The sequence below is a fragment of the Glarea lozoyensis genome (assembly GCF_000409485.1).
Source record: "Glarea lozoyensis ATCC 20868 chromosome Unknown GLAREA5, whole genome shotgun sequence".
In the NCBI taxonomy this organism is placed as follows: domain Eukaryota; kingdom Fungi; phylum Ascomycota; class Leotiomycetes; order Helotiales; family Helotiaceae; genus Glarea; species Glarea lozoyensis.
In genome coordinates, this window is record NW_007361000.1 from 1,977,902 (window position 1) to 1,997,931 (window position 20,030).

The 20,030-nt window shown below is 46.9% G+C and overlaps 6 protein-coding genes across 6 annotated transcripts; 4 read left to right on the forward strand and 2 right to left on the reverse strand.

The window, feature by feature from the left end:
• Window positions 1-47: 47 nt before the first annotated feature.
• GLAREA_04834 (uncharacterized protein) lies at window positions 48-1,528 on the forward strand (the record flags this gene model as incomplete). The annotated part of the gene is made up of 2 exons (XM_008087211.1): window positions 48-273; window positions 321-1,528. The coding sequence occupies 2 exons, from the start codon at window positions 48-50 to the stop codon at window positions 1,526-1,528; spliced, it is 1,434 nt and encodes a 477-aa protein (XP_008085402.1).
• Window positions 1,529-3,937: 2,409 nt separating this feature from the next.
• GLAREA_04835 (PH) lies at window positions 3,938-8,308 on the reverse strand (the record flags this gene model as incomplete). Its single annotated transcript, XM_008087212.1, has 4 exons — window positions 3,938-7,591; window positions 7,638-7,795; window positions 7,845-8,216; window positions 8,275-8,308. The coding sequence occupies 4 exons, from the start codon at window positions 8,306-8,308 to the stop codon at window positions 3,938-3,940; spliced, it is 4,218 nt and encodes a 1,405-aa protein (XP_008085403.1).
• A 2,310-nt stretch (window positions 8,309-10,618) lies between these two features.
• On the forward strand, window positions 10,619-11,880 carry GLAREA_04836 (PP2C-like protein; the record flags this gene model as incomplete). The annotated part of the gene is made up of 3 exons (XM_008087213.1): window positions 10,619-11,040; window positions 11,091-11,773; window positions 11,825-11,880. The coding sequence occupies 3 exons, from the start codon at window positions 10,619-10,621 to the stop codon at window positions 11,878-11,880; spliced, it is 1,161 nt and encodes a 386-aa protein (XP_008085404.1).
• Window positions 11,881-12,541: 661 nt separating this feature from the next.
• On the reverse strand, window positions 12,542-14,385 carry GLAREA_04837 (alpha/beta-Hydrolase; the record flags this gene model as incomplete). The annotated part of the gene is made up of 6 exons (XM_008087214.1): window positions 12,542-12,610; window positions 12,664-13,557; window positions 13,603-13,661; window positions 13,710-13,929; window positions 13,975-14,137; window positions 14,186-14,385. 6 exons carry the CDS (start codon window positions 14,383-14,385, stop codon window positions 12,542-12,544), a joined length of 1,605 nt encoding a protein of 534 aa, XP_008085405.1.
• A 2,186-nt stretch (window positions 14,386-16,571) lies between these two features.
• Window positions 16,572-18,033, forward strand: GLAREA_04838 (uncharacterized protein; the record flags this gene model as incomplete). Its single annotated transcript, XM_008087215.1, has 9 exons — window positions 16,572-16,764; window positions 16,817-16,869; window positions 16,920-16,979; window positions 17,032-17,185; window positions 17,236-17,286; window positions 17,335-17,358; window positions 17,415-17,522; window positions 17,575-17,665; window positions 17,721-18,033. The coding sequence occupies 9 exons, from the start codon at window positions 16,572-16,574 to the stop codon at window positions 18,031-18,033; spliced, it is 1,047 nt and encodes a 348-aa protein (XP_008085406.1).
• A 575-nt stretch (window positions 18,034-18,608) lies between these two features.
• Window positions 18,609-19,909, forward strand: GLAREA_04839 (uncharacterized protein; the record flags this gene model as incomplete). The annotated part of the gene is made up of 2 exons (XM_008087216.1): window positions 18,609-18,863; window positions 18,917-19,909. The coding sequence occupies 2 exons, from the start codon at window positions 18,609-18,611 to the stop codon at window positions 19,907-19,909; spliced, it is 1,248 nt and encodes a 415-aa protein (XP_008085407.1).
• Between the last annotated feature and the right edge of the window lie 121 nt (window positions 19,910-20,030).

The following is a 20,030-nucleotide window of genomic DNA, read 5'->3' on the forward strand; positions in this document are numbered from 1 at the left end:
ATTTGGAAGGATAATATTGGACGATGAGGATTAGATATCTTGCCTTCATGGCGAGTTGGGTGTTTTTAGGAGCGCAGGCCGATGATAAAGACGACACGGATGGAATCAAGGCACAATTCGAGCCGCCTGGAGACAAATTGGTAATTGGAACTGGTTTATCTGAGGTTGTGTACACCATAACAGAGGCCGATACAGCAAGCACAACGTTATACCTACTTGAAATTACCCGCCTAAATGGCGTTGACAATGCGGCGAAAGCTAGAAAGATTCAAGGTATGGAACTCATCGAGTGTCTCGAACTATCTAACATAGTGGTGTAGAGTATTGCATCAAGGGTCTCTCCACTGATAGCACGAAAACTCCTTGCAATCCACAAGCTGTTGAAATATCACTCAACGTCAGACAGCCTGTGGCGTACGATCTGGCAGCAGTTGTTGCAGAGGGAGTTACATCGAATACTTATTACTACTTCTTTTGCTTCATCAATCTCAGCGGGCTCTGTTCCGCGTACAGTCCAGTCTTCTTTATTCCTGACAGGTCATCGCCCCAATTACCTCCAAATTTTGTACCATTTCTTCCCAGTGGTCCGGCCACGCTTCAAAGTTTCGCAACAAATCTCAATTCAGCAACGACAGGTAGCCTTACATCTGCTGGGCCGAGTACTGCCACTGAATCCAGCGACGCCGTAAAGACGTGGGTGACTGTCTCATCACCCCCTACCAATACGGTAACAAGCACACCAACAGCGACAGCGGGAGCTTCCTCTGAATCTGTGAGCTCTAGCTCGAAAGGCGGACTCTCCATTGGGGCCAAGGTTGGCATAGCGGTTGGCGCAGTAGCTGTCGTTCTTGCCATTCTAATTCTCGCGCTCCTTTTCCTCCGCAAGAAACACCGCCAGCGCTCAAGCAAAGAACGCTTGATGCTCAGTCACTCTCTCAACGCCGATTCACGCGATCTCATAACAGAAAAAGAGATAACTCCAACTTCATATCAAATACCAAATCTAAATTTTGCATCTCCAGGCTCACCGGCATCTGAAACGCGTCATTTATCAGTACTGTCACCCTATGATCCAGTCTCACAACCATACACTGGATCAGCAGCATCAATACCAAGAAGAAAGCCAACACTAAGTACGGCCTCAGCCAGTGCCGTTGGAGCAACAGCAATCCCCCACGAACCTGTCGCCGCCACAATACCCATATCAAGAGAAGTAAGCCGTGCCTCTTCACATATACCATCAACGCGCTCTATTGGAGCCACGGAACCCTCCCCTCCACCGCAAAATTACGAACAATACCACGACGTACCACAATACAGCCATGGGTCTCCTCAAGGTCATGGATCTCCTCAGGTCTTCCAAGGAGGACTCCAAGCACCCTACTTAAGCGAAACAGACAGCGAACGCGGCGGCTCCGTCGCATTAACTGAAGCCGACCACGCGAGGTTAGCGGAGGAAGAGGAAGAGCGGAGGATCGATGCTGCGATTGCAGAGTCAGAACGACTGAAGAATTCGCATGGTAGGTGACCATAGTGGAGGGGGTTGGTGTTTTTAATGTTTTATTGGGGCGTTGAATTTGGGGTTTTAGCGGGTACTTATATGTGAGGATAGGATATCCTTGTGCGAGGTGTTGGTGGTGAAGGGCACGATGCGGGTGTATATACGTATTTGGTAGTTATTACCACGCTCGTTGATACGGGATTTGAATGGATTAAATCAACTCTACGTACTGTGGTCCTAATTGAGGAGGTGAGACGTGATGGGTTAAAACTCACAGAGCTGCAGCATATGATTTCTTGACAGACAAGATTTTGTGCTTCCTCTACAACAAATGCCAATAACTGAAGGACGTAAACATTTCTGACAACAGGATATTCTTAACCCGAGAAGACTTAAAATATCTTGGAGTCAGCTAATTAATAATATCTCAGAGAAATAACCATATCCATGACAATGTCTATTTTACCAAAAGTAGACAGTCTACACCCGAAGAAGATGAATCGAGTATTCACAAATAACTCTGTCGTTATTATATCGCTTGACTTTAATCTACATGCCCAGCAAATAACATTTAGTTCATGTGCTAATCGTCAGGTATACGATGTTTGGTGCGGTAATCGCGGGGATTTGAAGAGTATAAGTTGACAAAAGAGATACTGAGAGTAGTGAGTATGAGATGATAGAGATGGGATTTGAAGTCTTGGTAGGTTTAAAATTGGAGATAGTGACAATTCAGTGATAAATGATGGGTTTATATTTAACAACAAGTTTTTGGATTTTATATTTGGAGATGTTGTGTTTGGATTGGGTAATGGTGAGGGAGGTTTAGTGGGAATGGGGGGAGAGGGGAGTAAGGTACCTTAATCTATACTAAATAACGATACTCAGACGTATTTAACCCAAAGAAGAGGAACTCTAGAGTGATACAGGTAAGTTGTGAGAGTGGATTTAGGAGGTGAAGTATGAAGCTCAAGGTCTTGTACGCCTCGAAGTGTTTTTCCTGCCAAGGTGTACCTTGATACTTGCACTCTATACCACAGCTCTAAAGTGCTATCCTCTTCCCTCCCTAGATTTCATGGTCGTTAATCCGTAAGTTCCCTGAAATTTGACCCTTTCCGCGGAAGTACCAAAAAAAGACTCCCCTTTCCCAGTCCTTCACAAGCGAATCTAGAATGTCATTTCATATGCAACGTTCTTCAGAGACTATGTGGTATTAATTATAGCTTTACTATTTTGGCATACCACAGTAACCAAAACCCCGTGGTCTAACTCATTTCCACAATCAAAAGCAAGCACGAATTTTCCTGATCTAAAGTCTTCAACCCCTTCCATATCCTCCTCCGACCTACCAGCCCATCAGGAAATTATTCACCACAAGGTCCACAACTAAAACCAAACCGCGAAGAATGTCTCAACGACATTGACACACTACTATATTACCCCACCCCTCCAAAGCCCCCCCCAAAACCCAGCGCTAGCAACAAAACCCCAAATCTCCTTCCATCCACCCACAACCCATCCATCCTTCCACTCCACCTATCGCAGCCCATTGTCCAACTACCAGCACAACCCAACCAGAGTCCCAGCATTTAGCTGAAATATAAAATCCACCCTCTACCAACAGGCGACCATTCACATCTTCCCATTTCAAGCCATAAGTACTTACAACATATAGACATCGACCTCATTTCCATTCCTAACAACTCAACAGGCAAGAATGAGGGGAAAACCCTCAATTTCCGACTTCGCGTGTTCGAGCTCGCTAGATAAATCTGGACTGAGGTAATCTTGCTGACGTCGTGCTTTACATTGGAGAGCGCACTCGTAAGTACGTAGGCAACCTATACGCAATTTATTCCAAAGTACAATAACGAAAATAGGAAAGCGCGAAAAGCTTAGGTTGTACCCATCAGAAAGGAACTTACCGTATATGCCATCTTGAAAATGTTGCGTTCAGTAGCATGTAGATGAATTTGGCTTAAGAAGGCCAGTCACTAGTCGTAATCTAGTTTATCAAGTTTCACGCATCAATCACATTACTCATCGAAAAAAAGCACTCAATAAACCTCATCTAATTCTCTCCTCTCCTCCCTATCTGCGCTACCAAAACCCAGCATCCATAATCCACTCCACACCCTCATCCCCACTCGTAAGAATAAAAAGCCACCCCCAGACCTCCCCAATACTCAGGCGCTGTGAGCATATATAATCCTTGCTCTTAATGCAAATGCAATACAAAAGGAGCACTATTGCCATCTCCTAGCCAAAAGTAATGGCATCCAAAAAACTGCCCAGTTTTAAAAAACATGGAAAAAAGGAAAGAACGCCAAAGAATGAATCGCTATGATAAAAGACCCCTTGTCTAACAGTATATGCCGTTAATGCTCGTATGTACCTCCCGAGAGAACCCCAATGCTCCACAAATGAACGAGCGTATTAATATCCATGATTCTGATTTCCACGTCCTTGTCCTTGAGGAGGGAAATATTGCTGCTGCGCTGGAAATCGACCGGGTGATTGTCTTCCAGTCTGTGATTGCGGCGTAAACCCCGGCGATGGTTGAGGGTAACCAGGTGACTGTCTACCAGCGGGAGATTGCTGAGAATATCCGGGTGATGGTTGAGCATATCCGGGGGACTGAGTCCACCCCCCACCTTGAGCAAAGACACTCGCTGCTGGAGACGTTCCCCAGCCTGGACTTTGTCCTTGCGTTTGAAACTGTTGCTGTTGAGGATGCGCCTGGTACTGTTGACCGTGGACTGGGTACTGCTGCTGCTGGAATTGCCCCATATTGTAAGACTGCGGCTGACGATACGCTGTCTGCATTTGTTGTTGTTGATGATACTGTTGTTGCTGTTCATAAAGCTGCTGTTGCTGACGCTTATGAATAGCGTGTTCGACGGCCTGGCTATTAATGCCCTGCTTGATTTGCTGCTTCTCCATTTCCCGAGCCTCGATTGCTCCCACTAGACCGGGCTGATGCATGGACAGACGCTTATTATTGTTCGCGACGCTGATGAGAGGCTGGCCGGTCGCTCGCGCAATATGCTCTTGCTCACGAGCAGATAATTTTGACGATGCCTCAGCGGCCACCGCCGGACTAAGCGTAGCACTAGCACCTCTTGAGCTGGGTCGTGCTAACATGTCTGTAGAACTATTTCGAGAATGACCTTGTTGAGTCAAGTAGTCGCTCGAGCGGTTGCGGGCTAGAGGAGGTGTGGTCGAGTTGCGATCTGGTGTTGCACGTCCGACAGTTGTACGAGCTAGAGCATTACTAGATGATTGACGTTGATGAGCATACTGCGGTGTTGCAATCGCAGCAGCAGCTCGCTGAGCGACAAATTGTTCTGCTGTAATGCTTTGAGGAGCCTGCGCAGGCGACGCACTAACCGCCATACCCGGTTGCCATGCTAATGTCCTACTCTCGGCGGAACTGTTGCGATAATGGGCAGTCTCTGGAGTAATAGTACTTCTACTCTCATATCTTGTTCGCCCACCAGCACTCTCAGGTCGTCCTGATTGACTGTTGTGACGTGGAGCTCTATCCGGAGGATAATTATTCATAGCAGGCCCAGGAGACGTACCGCCTGATCGGGATCTATCTGACGAATAGCTTTGCACGAGACCCGGGCTGTGGCTTCGAATAGGAGGCCTTCCGGCAGCATAATTTATAGTTGGACCAAAATTGATATCTGGTATCGACATGCGAGCATTCTCCATTTGGCTGAGATTCGATTCTGGGTTACCAACCGTCTTCTTCACTCCAGCTCGTGGTCTTTCGACGGATTTCTGAGATTTTCTGCTGTCTATAGAGGGCCGAGTGCTGGCATAGTCAGGAGATGCAGTGGAAGCATTATCCTCGTATATACTGGCGTCACTGTTCTGTCGATGGATCTGGTTCTCGGAGCGTAATGTTTGTGTTCTGTTATCAAGACCAATCATATCAAAAGCATCCTGGTCGATGACATGATTTATCAAGCTACCAGTGTCTGAAGGCGAATTGGCATCGTCTTCTGAGCTTTGAGTTTTTAGTGTTGCAGTTCGCGTAGGCAAAGGCTTCCGTAATATACTTTGGCTCGTTTGAAGTTTATTTGGATATTGTGATTGTGAAATTGTGCTTGTGGTAGAATCCACGGATTGCTGTGGGTTATGGCCCTGAGATCGCGGATCCTGGACCGCTCGCTCTGGCGAAGAGAAAATACCCGGAGGATTATATGTACGAGGCGGAGACGTATTAGCATTATGTGTTGGTGGCGGAGGAGGTTGCTCATTAACTGGAGGAATCGAATGCGCGGAATTCAGGGAGTCAAGTCGTGGTGGGGGCGAATATTGTGCTCGAGAATCGAAATTGGAAGGCTGCGAGGCGTGAGACTTCTCGAAGGAAAACCGTTCATTGTTTGACGTTACCAAGCCTTCATTCATACCACGTTGGTTAGCAAGAAAATCATTTGGGGTGTTGGCGTTTTGTGGTACCCCTCTCTGGCTCCTGTCCTCCGTGTGTGAACTCACGTTCTGGCGCCCATGATCCGCGCTTGTCCTTCCCATTTCTCCTTGCGCAGCAATGGCAGCAGCAGTACCACTGGCGCCTGTCATTTGAGATAATGTTGCATTGGACATCCGAGAGTTGGCTCGTCGAAGCTCTGGCGAATGATATGGTTTGCTGATAGGTTTAGCACCAGGACCATGGTTAAAAGCTGGAGGAGCGGCGACTGGCTCTGGCGAAGATGTTGCTTGTAACTCCTGAAGCTCTCGCACAGGAGTTGCTCTTGCAGAACGATCATCCTCTGAACTATTACGGTCGGGGACAGACAGATCCAAGGGGTACCGGAGACCAGAGCCTGGGTTACTAGGATTAACTCCAATTGCATGTGGCGGTGGAATTGGAGCCTGCTCATATGGTCCATCGTATGCAGAAACTGGGCTTTCGTTTCCATAGCGATCCAACCCTTGGGTTTCAGAGACTGACCTGTGGTGGGTGCCCACTTGGCGAGCTGGATTAAAAGTTCCAGCAGTGGCAGGAGCAGAGTCGGTTCGTGGCAGAGGGTTTGGCACATCGTTTGGATGTGGAGGACCCCAGGAAGTCGAAGGCGAAGATCTGACAGATGCCTCATCATCGAATTGTAACCGGGTGCGTGACGGTCCAAAGCTGTTACGAGCGCTTCTTCTACTGCTATACCTACTATTCGCATGGCTTCCGCTCTCGATTGCAGTCATCCGCTTCTTGGTAAGTTCCTTCATCCTCCGTCTCCACTCGGATTCTCTCCATGTTGCGCTTCCTTGCTCGACTATAAGACCTGTCACATCTAAAATTTCCAAATATCCATATCTGCGGTGCTTTGGCATAGCAAACATCAAGCTTTGAGGATCCAGAGTATCTGCAATCAATCTTCCTGGACGGCCGTACAACGCAAATGTATCATAGACAGGGAATAACCACCTGAGCATCATCTCAAACCCTGAAACAGCTGGGTGTACTTCTGGCATAACGAAAACGAACCCTTCAGTCGTAGATGGAGGATTGGAATGTATCGTTATTACACCTTCCATCTTAATGAGAGTAGAGGCATCGATCAGCGGTTTCGACTGAGGATAGATGGCAAATGCCGAGTAGGCGTCTGTGACTGTCGCAATTGGCCGCATTTTCTTGGTCTTCTTCGTATCGTAAAACTTGACGTCTCCTCTCAGGACAGGCAATCTTGTCTTATCATATGCAGATTTCTTTTTGTTGGCTTGTTTTTGGAGTTTGAGAACTTCCTTCTCATCAGGTGGTGTAATGACACACCAGCATCGTCTCCATGGTGTTCCTGCTCCGAATCGAACTCTAGCCCAATCTTCATGCTTGACCTTGGCGCGTTCCAAAATGACACCAATATTGTTCAGACCTTTGCCTTTGCCTGCAATCAGAGCGCCGGTATATGCTTCTTGGAGAGTGGCGTGCTCAAACATTGCAAGCCTAATACCTGCAGTCCATTGAACTAAGGAGTGATGCGAATTGAAATGTAAGAGATAGCGATTTCGGCCAGCGGTGGAAACGCTGAGGACATTTTGCAACGGCTCTTCATTGCTTGATCGTGTGGGTAAGGATTCAATCTAGGTCTATTAGTATCGCCGACCGCGTAAAGTTTCCCGGACGTACCATTTTGATCGAAGCATCCGTCAGGTTGATGAATTTGGGTAGAACTTCGCCATCCTGTCCCGCAGTGTCCAGTTCTGCAGCATCCCACAACGAGAGGACCGTTCCAACCAGTTGTGCAAAACATTCTGTCCAAGTGCGGTCCGCATTTGCTTTGCCATCTGTATTGATCAGCGGGAAAGTCCGAGACTACGATTGAGTCAAACCTACGGGTGTTTTGGTCATCCAACTTCAAAAAGTATCCCTCCTGGTACAACTTGTTCGCATGGCTGTTCAAAAACGTGAAAATCGGTTGTAATTCTGGTAGTGTATCCTCATTTACATCCATGAGAGGAGGCTGGTATGTTTGCACCATCGACATTGGCCTAGAGGAGGAGACTGCCCGCTCTCGTCCATTTCTTGTCTGTGAAGACGATGCCCCATCCATGTTATAGTTACTGCTCGAGGGCATGGCCGGAGAAACTTCCCTCACATTGTCTCTGGTCGGTGGCTTGGAGGATTCCTGCCGCGGCGGGGGAGGAGGTGTCTGGCTGGAGGACGGGGACGACTCTCGATCAGAGAATTTGGACATGAAGGAAAGTACTAATTGGATGTAAGTATTTGTCGCGATGGATGCAGCTACGACTGGGCTTAAACAAACCTCGATTTCGAGTACCCATCTTGCCGCTACTCATCTTTGCGGTTCCAATAACGAGTGTGGATAAGTTCCGTGTCTCTCGAAGAATGAAGCCGCCGCGATCCGAAATGGTCTTGTCAAGATGTTGACATGCGTCTTGGATTGGCGTTGGCTGGTAGGGAATGGATTGTCGACTTGGCGGACAAAACAGAGGTGCTCGTGAATCGGTAGCAACGACAACTATGTGAAGGGATAGTTGTCTGCCAGAGGCGAAGTTCGTGAATTATGCGACGGCGACCGTCGTGGTGTTGAGAGGTTGGGTAGTACGATACGCCAATGCTGGCCAGATATTAAAAGCCGTAAAGAAAGTCGCTCTGAACCGTAGTTCAACCCAGGTAACGTCACCGGAGCGGCGGTGCTGATCAGCGATCCCCTTGCAGCTTACGAGGTAATGGCCCTGGGTATGATCCGAGACGCTTGGGTGGTTTGTTTCAATCTTTCAAATACGAAAGATAATATCAGCGCAATAAAATCACAGAATATGTGTTGTTGTTATTGTTGTTGTTAAAGGTTGCAAGATCTAATTTCCTTTCAAAATAGATGTCTCTACCAAGTACCTGACCAAGGAAATCCAAGAACCGGAAATAGACTCTCGCGTTCTCGCTTTGGATCAATGGTCTTGGTTCAAAGTTGGTTGGGGCGTACTCAATGGCGCATCCCGTCGCATCGCATCACAAAGGTCGATTTATAACGAAGCATTTGGCTGCACTTTCTACACCAAGCAATTTTCGTATTCGAGAAGTCTTGAATCAAAACGAGAGATACTGTATACGTCGCGCTGTACCCCTGTGATGGTTTGCTTGGCTGGCGTTGTATCGAGTCCTGTACCTTCGTAGTACGCGTCATGCCCCTCAGATGTATTTTCTTTTGGCGGCACACACCAGGTCTAGCTTTTAAGCTTGTTTGTCCTACCTACAGACAGTACCTAGTTTCCTATCCGAGTATCTCTGGCACTCCAAATCCTTTGCTATCAGCGTTTTGAGATTGTCTAATGAATTCTTCAAGCTGTTGTTTGATTCTTTCTTTCTGGGGTACCTAGCAACCATGTTATGTTATGCTGGTTTGTCACGCTGTATGCATTTAATCTCACCAATACGGCCTCGTCGTATCGCCAAGTTAGTCTCATGGAGCAAGAGCTGTCAGCCATTCTGCTTGAACAGCCCCATTGCTGAAATCAAATCAAGTTTGATACCAACTTTTCGGCAATGTAATGCTCGAAGAGGATTTTGGAGCGAAGTACGAACTGCAGCAGAGGATGTGCCGGGACCGTAAATGTACACATCCCATGGGAACTGAGCTTGAACGATCCAGTCCCAGTCTCGTATTTGCGAAAAGAACATGTTCCATGCAGCTAGACTCACAAGCAGATGCTGTGTACTAGTCGAGAAACCCGGTGCACCTGCTGCTATTCTTGGATGTCCTTGAAGCTGAATAATCGGCCTGAAAGATTGCAAGTTGTACAACTTGGAGCTGGTAGGATAGTATCGTATCGGACACTGCTCGATTCCAGGTTGGCTGGAGAATCTCTTCTTATAAGGCTGTTTATTAGATCATGCCAGCTTGAGCTGCTTCGGCTCTGCGACGACGTAATAGATATTCCTCTACGGCGCCTAAAGCCAAACAACGTTAAACACAATACTACTTTTCTATTAGACGATTAATGACAGTAAAGTTATATTTATTCTTCCGGGAGAATAGATAAGGTGCTTAAAGTAATCTTAATCACAATAGTACAGCCAAGAGGAATGGTCGAGTTTTAAGTAGAGAGTGTGCTAAGGCGACGTAAAAGGAGGTTTAATATGTCCGCGTAGAGTTCGGTAAGGTTGATTGGAATTGGTACACAGTCGCTGTCTCTTGAGGAGACCTGACGCTCATCATAGGGCGAGTGATCAGGTATATTGTGACAACTGTGTGGCCAAGAGCTCGAATCCATTCCTCCGTACATTCTTTGTTTGTAAGTGCTCGTACTGATGTTTGAGTTATTTGTGTACCTCTTCGCCAATCATCTAAGTATCGTCTTGTGAAAGTATGGAATATTTGGTACGAATATTGATTGTTTCAAAAGCATTGTAGCATTTTACTGAGAGTTAGCCTGGAATCTGGCCCGAAACTAAACCTTTCAGAATGAGAGTTTTCAAAGGCCGGAATGCGGTAGGATTATTGTTTATCCGCCTGTCACCGAATACTTTGACGTCGCATTCCCGACATAATCCCCGATAACGTTTATCAGAGTCCCCGGTGAGGAATTTCAGACCTGACAGAAACCACATTCGGAGATCAAACATAAATTCTTATCGACAACGCTGGGATGAGGAGGTCGCTCCTTCGAAAACCCCTCGTACGAGCCACCCTCCCAGAGGCTCACTGCCGAACTTTCTTCGAAAGTTCGCCAAAATGTCGCCCTGATTTGACTGAAGCTTCGATAACTCCTGACACAACCCCGCTCCAATTACACCGAAGACCACTTCCCTTTTCTTTTGAGACTGGAGTCGCATTGTATGCAAAGAGAATCCCGAGACCATTTCCTCCCCCATTCCTGTCAGCACCCTCTGGTTCATTTTCCGATCCTCTCAGCACCCACCACCGAAGCCGGGACAGACGCGCGACCGTAAATGGCGACTTGATTCGAGGGCTCACCAACGGAGACGATGCGGTATATGCTAGCGAAAACTTCATCGCAGCTAATGATGGAGTCGGAGCATGGTCTACAAGACCAGGAGGACACGCCGGGTATGTTGTAATCGGCAGGACAAAAGTGGAACACTGCTGATTCGAAGCAGACTTTGGTCGAGGTTAATTTTGCACTTTTGGGCCTTGGAGGCAGAACAAGACGCTGGTCGGATCCTTACCTCAGATCAAGCATACGAACCAAATCCAATCGCATACCTACAAAAAGCCTACGAGCAAACGCAGGAAGCTACATCGAAGCCAAACAAATGGCAAGGGACAACCACTGCGGCCGGCGCGCAACTATATTACAAGAATATGGACGATGACCCAGAGGCTCCCAAAATCCCGTTATTATACGTCACCAATTTGGGGGATTCTCAAGTTCTGGTTTTAAGACCTCGAGAAACAGATTTGGTATTCAAAACAACCGAGCAATGGCATTGGTTTGATTGTCCCCGGCAACTAGGTACCAATTCTCCAGATACCCCTCGCGACAATGCTGTGCTGGATAAAGTTGAGATTGAAGAAAATGACGTAGTACTGGCTATGTCTGACGGGGTCATTGACAACCTGTGGGAGCACGAGATAATAGAGAACGTCGTTACTAGTATACGCAAGTGGGAATCCGGACAAGGTGGTGAAAGCACAGGAGACCGACGGGATGGTGCAGGTGGGGGCATGAGATATGTCGCACAGGAATTAATGAATGCTGCGAAGGCGATTGCTACAGATCCTTTCGCTGAGAGTCCATTTATGGAACATGCTGTGGAAGAGGGACTGGCTATGGAAGGAGGTAACTAATACAAACGTTCTTTGCGCGAATTATTGGACTAACTATTTACAGGCAAGCACGACGATATCAGTGTCGTCGCCGCTCTTTGTCGACGCAGCAATGGCTGAGCAACCAATACTAGCTAGAAATTGAATGAAATATTACGCCGGGCAAGAAAAAGCCCCTCAAGCTCAGGATCTCGCCCTGTCTGAAGCAGTCAGGAAGTCCCGCTAGAGCGGTGAACGGTCTTGTTGACCAAAGGGCTGGAGTCGCATACGAAGCCACCAACGGCGTCATTCCATGGAAAGAGTTGTTAGGATCTGACGACATCAACAAGTGCAAATCTCATGGAGCCATGTCAAATTGACCGCCGAGATCGCGCGCATGGGGACGTCGAAGGGGAAATACATGTGAGGAAATATACTGACAATGGGGGTGGGCGGATGGAAATGATCTATTACAATCAAGTCCCGTTTTTGACGATCGTTATGACACGGTCATGCTGTTATAGTGTCACATACTTGTGTTACAAAAACGATATCATCCGAATATCTAAACTATGTAAAAACAGATGCTAAGAAGATCAATAGTTAGAGAGATGTCTGGTGAAAGACGGCAGGAACAAATAATGGCACAATGTAATTCCCTATTTCACTCAACGATCAAGAGTATATCTCATTCATCAATTGATCATTAATCATTATGTTTATCAAGGTCTCTAATATCTATAGCTTTTGTCTATCATTCTAGATTATACGCTTTTAGCGTCGACGAACCATTTACCACATTTCAAGAGGATGCAGCTAGTGTGACAGGATTTTGCACAACTGGGTATTTTGGCAAGTACTGTTTATACACCTGGGAAGATATTAGCATTACTGACGTCCCACAGGATATTTTCGAAGACTTACAGATTGACAGATGCCATTAAAATCATTCCTCTTCGCCTCGATCAACGCCGTCTCATTCCCAGAAACACCCAACTTCATCACAACACCACTATTAGAAGCCGGTTGAACCTGCGCCCATCCTGGTCCGGCAGCTGGATTCTTAATCCAGTTCACAAACCAATTGTTGGTGAAATCGGCCAACGCCTGCTGTTCTGCAGTCACATTGCTCAGCGCACTAAAACACTCATTCCCACCCATGAAGAACGGCACCTCAGTCCCATGCGTAGGCGCTGTCCCAGGCGGCCCAACAACATTATCATATGCGCCAAACCATCGATACTCCCACGTCTTCTGCGCCGCGCTGCGCAAATCGACGAAATAGTCCACAGGACAATTGAATCTTGCATCGCCGTACTGGGCACCAGACATCAAAGACACACTCGCGAAATCAGACGCGTTATAAGCCGCCAACAGCGCTTCATCGGGGATATGAGCGCTATCAGCATCGAAAGTGTTGATCCAAGACGAGAAATTCGTGTTCTCCGCCCCATACACGATCCCGAAGATCGTGCCCTCGCCAGCGGAATTCCCAGTTATCAGCGGGACGTTTGACGGGTATTTCCCAGCCGCGAACCGTTCCGTGTACTCTGCGACTGAATACCGCGTTATCCCATCGACGACGGGCGTGAACCAGGTGTTGGTCGTGGAATTGAAGTTCGCGGTTTCGATCTCGGATATTGATTTTGTGCGGAGACAATCGAGCTGGCCGGCGCCGGTGGGACAGCCGACTTCGGCGGCGACGACGTCTAATCCGACGTTTTGGGGCGCGTAGGCGGGGCCGGAGGCGGAGTTGGCGGACATTTCGATGGCGCCGGCGAGGTGGGTATGTGGGTGGTTCCAGAGGTAGTGGTCGACCTGTAGGTTGTTAGGATCGAACTGTAGTGGATGGTGGTGACTTACTTGTACTGCTCCAGATGAGTGGCCGCCTAGTACGATACGTTTAGGATCACCGCCGAAAGCTATGAGGTATCAGTAAACTGTTTCTCTTGCCGGAGACATCAACATACCTCTGATATTCCGATGCACCCACTCAACAGCCATCTCAACATCCAAGATCCCAAAATTCTGCGACTCGCCCAGTTCGCCTGAATTCGGACTCGCAAAAATACTTTCTCGGTGGTTGAATGAGACGTAGATGACTCCCTTTCTGGCGAAGTTGTTTCCTTGGAGTTGCGTGTTGCTGCTGGAGCCGGTTACCATGGCGCCGCCGTAGATGTAGACGAATACCTATGCAGTAAGTACATGAGTTGGAACGGTGATGAGGGTACATACAGGTAGGTTCTTGCCACTTGAAGGAGCCCAGATATTGAGATTCAAACAATCTTCGCCCTGAGGACTCCATGCTGCGTCTGAACTTGCTTGAGCACAAGTCTGGCCGTAGTTTGACGCATTAAACGGTTTCCGAAACAGCGGTGCTGGTTGTGGTTCTTTCCATCTATACATCATCAGCCTCCAACACAACTCCCAAACTTATATAACTCACCTATTCTCCCCCTCCGTAGACGCCGCAAACGGAATCCCAAGAAACACAGCACTCCCGTTCGAATCCGCAAACCCCGTAACCAGTCCCTGATTCGTAAACGCAGCTGGTTCACCGTAACACGTACATCCTGCTTTCCCGCTTATACGGGCAACGAGCGTGAAGGCCCAACAAGCTGCTTGAGCTAGGATGTTGAATACCATGATGATGTGTTTGAGAAAGAGACAGCAAAGAGGACGCCATTGTATTTACGGGTTCGAAAAGAGAGAATTTTCTCATTGGAAGGTGGGATTGTACCGGGCTTAGATGCCGATTATGGATTCAGGTACGAAGGAAGTAGGGTTATGCAGCTACTATCGTGGGAGGTAGGTAGTGATGGGGGTTCGGAGGCTGTATATTGGAGGAGAAGGGAGGCCATGCTGTGGATCTGAAGGATCCTCGAGGGGTCCACGGAGGAGGAGGCAATTGTGGTGGTGGCTCCGATGGGGAGGGGAGGAGTCGGTAATGACCCAGAAGAAGAGAGAAGTGGTGGTAGAGACATCGTCTGTTGATATCACAACCTTCCAAAAGAAAGAAATCGGTATGCGTCAAAACGTCATGATAGAAAACCGTTGGAAAAGTCTCGTTTCCACTCATTCCTTCTATCAATCTTCCACAGACATTTCCATAAGTAGCACCCCTCTATTTGACACCCCTTGGCATCACCTCCTCTCCGCGCCCAACCATCATCGTCGTTCTCGCTTCACGGTAGATGCATGAAATAAGCGATAGGCTAAAGGGGTCGCGGAAGTTTTACCGTGGAAATCGACTACTGGGATACTGCTTGTATAGTGCATCCACTGGAAAGTTTAAATCCACGGAGCGCGACTCGAAGAGTTTGAGTAGAAAGTTAGATTTAGTATTCAAAATAACCTTTGAATTCTGCAACGGACACATTGGAACTAGATGTTGAATGTATGTTGACACTGAACCATCTCGAGGGACTCTATATCACTACTCTCTGGGAGAAAGAACTTTGAGCAGCTGGAGAACATACGTCAACACAGCCAACTGAGCTAAAAACGTAGGTCAACGCGGCATTTTACTTCCTGACTCGCATCCAAGGACTAACCTTTTCCAAGGATGTTTTTGCCCCAGATGAAATTCGAATACGAGTGCATGTGCGTGAGGAATCCTTGTGTGTATCCCCCGGAGCGAAGAATTCGGTCTGTTCTTGCCTTCGCTTACAGCAGATACCGGGGAGTGGAAGGTTGTCGACCAAGTTGAAGGTATCCGACGCTTGTGTTGTGGGTTTTGAAGGCAATCTGCACTTGCCAGCTGTCAGTGCTGTCACCGACCAATTGAGCGAGGCACATCGACCCCGTCTTGCGCAATCAAGATCATGACAAGCCGTCCCGTGGCCAATTGCTCTCTAGTTTGTTGAAGTGTTGCGTACAGCTCGTGGTTTTTAGGGGGCCTACGAGTGCGATGTTCCTTCCAACTGAAAGCCTGGCTAAAGATCTCTTGGATGTAATCACTGTCTTTTGACGTTTGTTCCCCGTCGCTTGTTTGTTTGCTCATGTTTATTTACTTCTGGAACCTGCTAACTGCAAATGAAAGATCCTTAATAATATTGATCATCTAATTTGCTATCTAAGTTTTGCTTGGAGCAATGATATCCAATACTTCATACCTCGAAATATTCTGCATGTCAGAGTACTGTATTTGGGAATACAACAGGCACTAATGTGGAAACAGACAAGGTCATGGAGTATGGTCGCCTGCTGAGTTCAGTCGTGAGGAAATCCTGTATTGACCTCAGCGTCCTTACCGAACTCACTTACTGAACTGCATAGTAACAACTACCATTTCAAAGTTGATGGTTTTTAAGTTCAGCTGGGTGACTGCCTGTTCTCACGAGTGTTACGAAAAGGAAGCTCCGCTCAGTGTTTACGATAAATTATGCTTTGGCTACTGTTCCAGTTCTCAGATGTCAACCACAACGGACTCGATCTGTCCGCGTCCGCATCCCCAAATATCGAATCGAAGATTCCAAACAATGCTTTAGAATGCTTTAGTTATGTCAATCACTTCTACAACCGTATTATTGTCCATTTTAGTTTGCGTATAGTGAGAGACATCGCAGCGGGACGGAAGTGATGCGCCATGTACCGGCAGTTGGATGCATGATCCATGCGACTCGAATTGGGCTGGGTTTCGACGACCCTTAACACACTACCTCGTAACATACTAAACCCAATATCTTTGTGAATCTTCTGTGCGAGAGTCTGAGGGTTTGGTGTTAAACTCTAACTCCTCCTTTTATCTTATCCACAAAGCCCACAGGATTTGCGTGATGCGGAGAGATCTTGTCGTACACCTTTCCAAGTGAAGCATTTACGTGAGAAAAATGGCAGCAACTGGATTGGGACAGGTTATATCATGGTACATTTGTACCGTGGTTGCTTTTGTGTTTGTGGTGATGAGGATGGCTGTCAAGCTGAAGAACGTGTCAACGTTGTCGCTTGATGATGGCTTTTTGCTGCTTGCGACAGCGTGTTTGATAGGGGATCTCGCTATTCAGCAGCATATGTGGAATCTAGGTAAGACTTCAAAGCAAGCGACTTTATCGAGTTGTGTGCTGATTAGATGCAGGAATGGCCAACATTGGAGGAGCAAGCCGCGAGGAGTTCATCGGAATCATGCAGGTGAGCGTCAAAAAAGCTCACAGATCAACTGTGGATCTAATCAAAAATAGATGATTATACCCGGATCCATCCTTTACGTTACATCGCTGTGGTCTATCAAGATTGCTCTTGTAAGTATTCGAGATCATCACTGCTGCAGCTTGTCACTTTTAACACTTCAAGGTTCTGTTCTACAAGAGGCTAGCCCTGAGGACAAAATGGCAAATGATTTTCAACATCATGCTTGGCCTTTTGGTTGCCAATTGGCTTGTCATATTTTTTGATATCATTTTTCAATGTTTTCCGGGCGATAGACGATGGTCGCAAGATCCAACAGGTAATTACGACCTTGTATTCTCAATGTCAACTGATGTTAACATGTCAAAGAACAATGCTCTACGAAGGCAGCAGATATCAACTACTGGATTACGATCCTCAGTACGTGTTACCATCATAGTCGTAGAAAATGACGCTAACTTATCAAAGCCAACATATTTTCTGATGTGATTAGTGAGTAACATATAGCACGCTTCGAGCGTAGGACCTTACCTCTAACATTATCACAGTCATTAGTTTACCCATCTCCATGGTGCTTAATTTGCAGATGCCACTTAAGCAAAGGCTAGGAGTCGCAGCTATGTTTGCTCTTGGATTTTCTGTTGTGATTGCAAGTTGTTAGTTGCCCTTTGCCGATCAAGTCCTCATTGCCAACTCATCAAACTCTAGGCATCCGAGCTTACTTTTCCAAACTTAACGAAACGATGTTGACTTGCACTGTGTCAATGATCGAGACAGCAGTGGCAATCATCGCTACCTGGTATGTTGACGATTAATCCTTCAACTCTAGATCTAATTGTACTAACATCTGCCAGCCTACCAGTTCTTCGCACTCTCATTTTGGGTCAAATATCCCGCGTGGGAACTTCCTCTGCAGGCAGACATTACGAACTATCTTCTTCCCATCACGCACGCGTTATCGCACAGTCTCGTGCGAAAAACACTACATATTCTGTCGGAGCAACGACCAAAGCCAACGAGTCGGAAGATGAGCTTGTCAAAGAAGAAGCATCGAGATCAAGCGAATTCTCATCGATCGCTCAGGATCCAAAAGGCATTGAGGTCACGACGGAGTATCGGGTTTTTGAGGAGCATCGTCCGACGGGACAATTGAAGTTAGATGTATAATACGACACTCGTCGAACGATGAAGATTGTAGGATGATTTCTTGTAGCGGAGCGACTGAAATTTGTACTATTGTATTACAAGATTTGTTTATTACAAGAATCGTTTTGGGAGTCACTCGAGACGGCAGAAGCAATATTGCGCATTCAAATTTCATGGACTTAAATTTTTTGGGACGACCCGACTGGTACACGACGTCATAATCGATAGCAATTCGTTTCGCTTGATACTTTCGAAGGGCTGGGTTCAAGAATGTTCAAATGTTGATGTCCCACTCGCAAACAAAGACCGCGACTCACCGCTTGCGGGAACACCGGAAAATCCAATCTTATTTCTACAATTTTTGCATGTATCCACTGCCCGGACTTTTGGAAGATGTCTCATTTATACACAAAGAGCGTACCACCGTTTGCGGTAATCGGAGTGTACTATCCAACAAAGAGCTTGGTTGACAACGGCCTTCCAGCAAAGGGCCTTGAAAGAATGGTGTCTGATAGATAAAATAAGGAAATATCCTATCAGCATTTCTTTTCCATATCCTTAGATACATCAATTTTCAAACACGTTGATATTTCATCATGGCTGACTTTGGAGAAACATCTACCCGCGAGCTGCGAAAAGCAAGCACAGCGAGCGGACGTGCTTCTACGAGCTCTCGAAGATTCTCGCAAAATGGCTTCCCACAAAGAAGAAAGAGTCTTCCGGGCTCGCCAACTCTCGTTCGTCGGAACAGTAGTGCTCCTACAACTTCGACACCGGCGTTGACATTCAAAACATTTCTTTACTCCTCGGCCATCGCTTTTTTTGTGATTGTCTTTCTGTTTGTCACCAGAGTAAGAATCTTCTCTTGTGTTTTGGAATACGGGTTACTAATGAGGAATTCTAGCCATATCTGCCCACGTCAATTCCACTGGGACAACCAGGAGCATTCAATGTGTCTGACCCTGGAGCGCTTGTAAAAGAGTTTGCCTCTTTACTCTCAGACGATGAAATACAATTCAATTTCTCTGCAAAGCTGGAACCTAATCAAATTGGACTGTCGCCCTCGGGAACTGGTGCGTTGAAAAAGTTAGCAAATGTCCCAGTCTGGGCGCAAAAAGAGCTGCCTTCCCTCTTCAGGCATGCCGATGTATTGGGAGATGCAGCAAGGGCAACAAATACAAAGGTTCAGAATGTTGTAAATCGCATCCCAGAGGCTCTTGCACAGAACGTAGTGGTGGATACACGCATCATTGCAAAGAAAATTGCAAGTAAGGCCGGCAAATTATCCTCGACTCTTGGAGGCGCAGAGAATGAAGAGTTAGGCCAGGAATTCTCAGCATACATCAAGAGTCTACAAATCCTCCTCGAAAACTCGTTCGAAATCAACATCGCCTATGCATCGCTGGACCAACTTCGACGCACCTGCCAAAATTTCATCAAAGAGACGCAAAGACAAGACATCAAAGCTAGAAGTCAAATCTGGAAACCGAGCCCTGAAGTCCAAGCATGGCGAGACACGCTAAGCAATCACTCAAAGGACCTTGCAGACTACGACCGCAATGTTCTGGCAGTGATTAATTATTTCGACGGGGTACAGACTAACGCCAATATCATCAAACATAAAATCACTTCGGCACTCAGAGAACTGGAGAAGCAAGAACCAGGGGAACGTCTTCCCCTCTCACAACGCGCAGCAATTGCTGAGTCTCTACAATATGCTGCTGGAGACCTACACCTGGTTGTAGCGCACAATAAGAAGCAAAGGGACAGTTTCTTCAGAGAGCAGTGGTTGGCTAGAAAGAAAGCCGAAGTGGGAAAAGGGTATAATGGCTTTTTTGGTTTCTTCAAGAAGAAGCCTGTGACTGTGGTCGCGGAAAAGCCTGTTGAGGAGCTTTAAGCAGACGGCGTACATCTTTGGTTTCGCTCGATCGAGACTTAAGTGGTTTCCTTCCGTCAGGGTAAATGTCTAAAATGGGAAGGAAAAGTCGTATTTGGGATTTGGATTTTGGTAGTCCGGG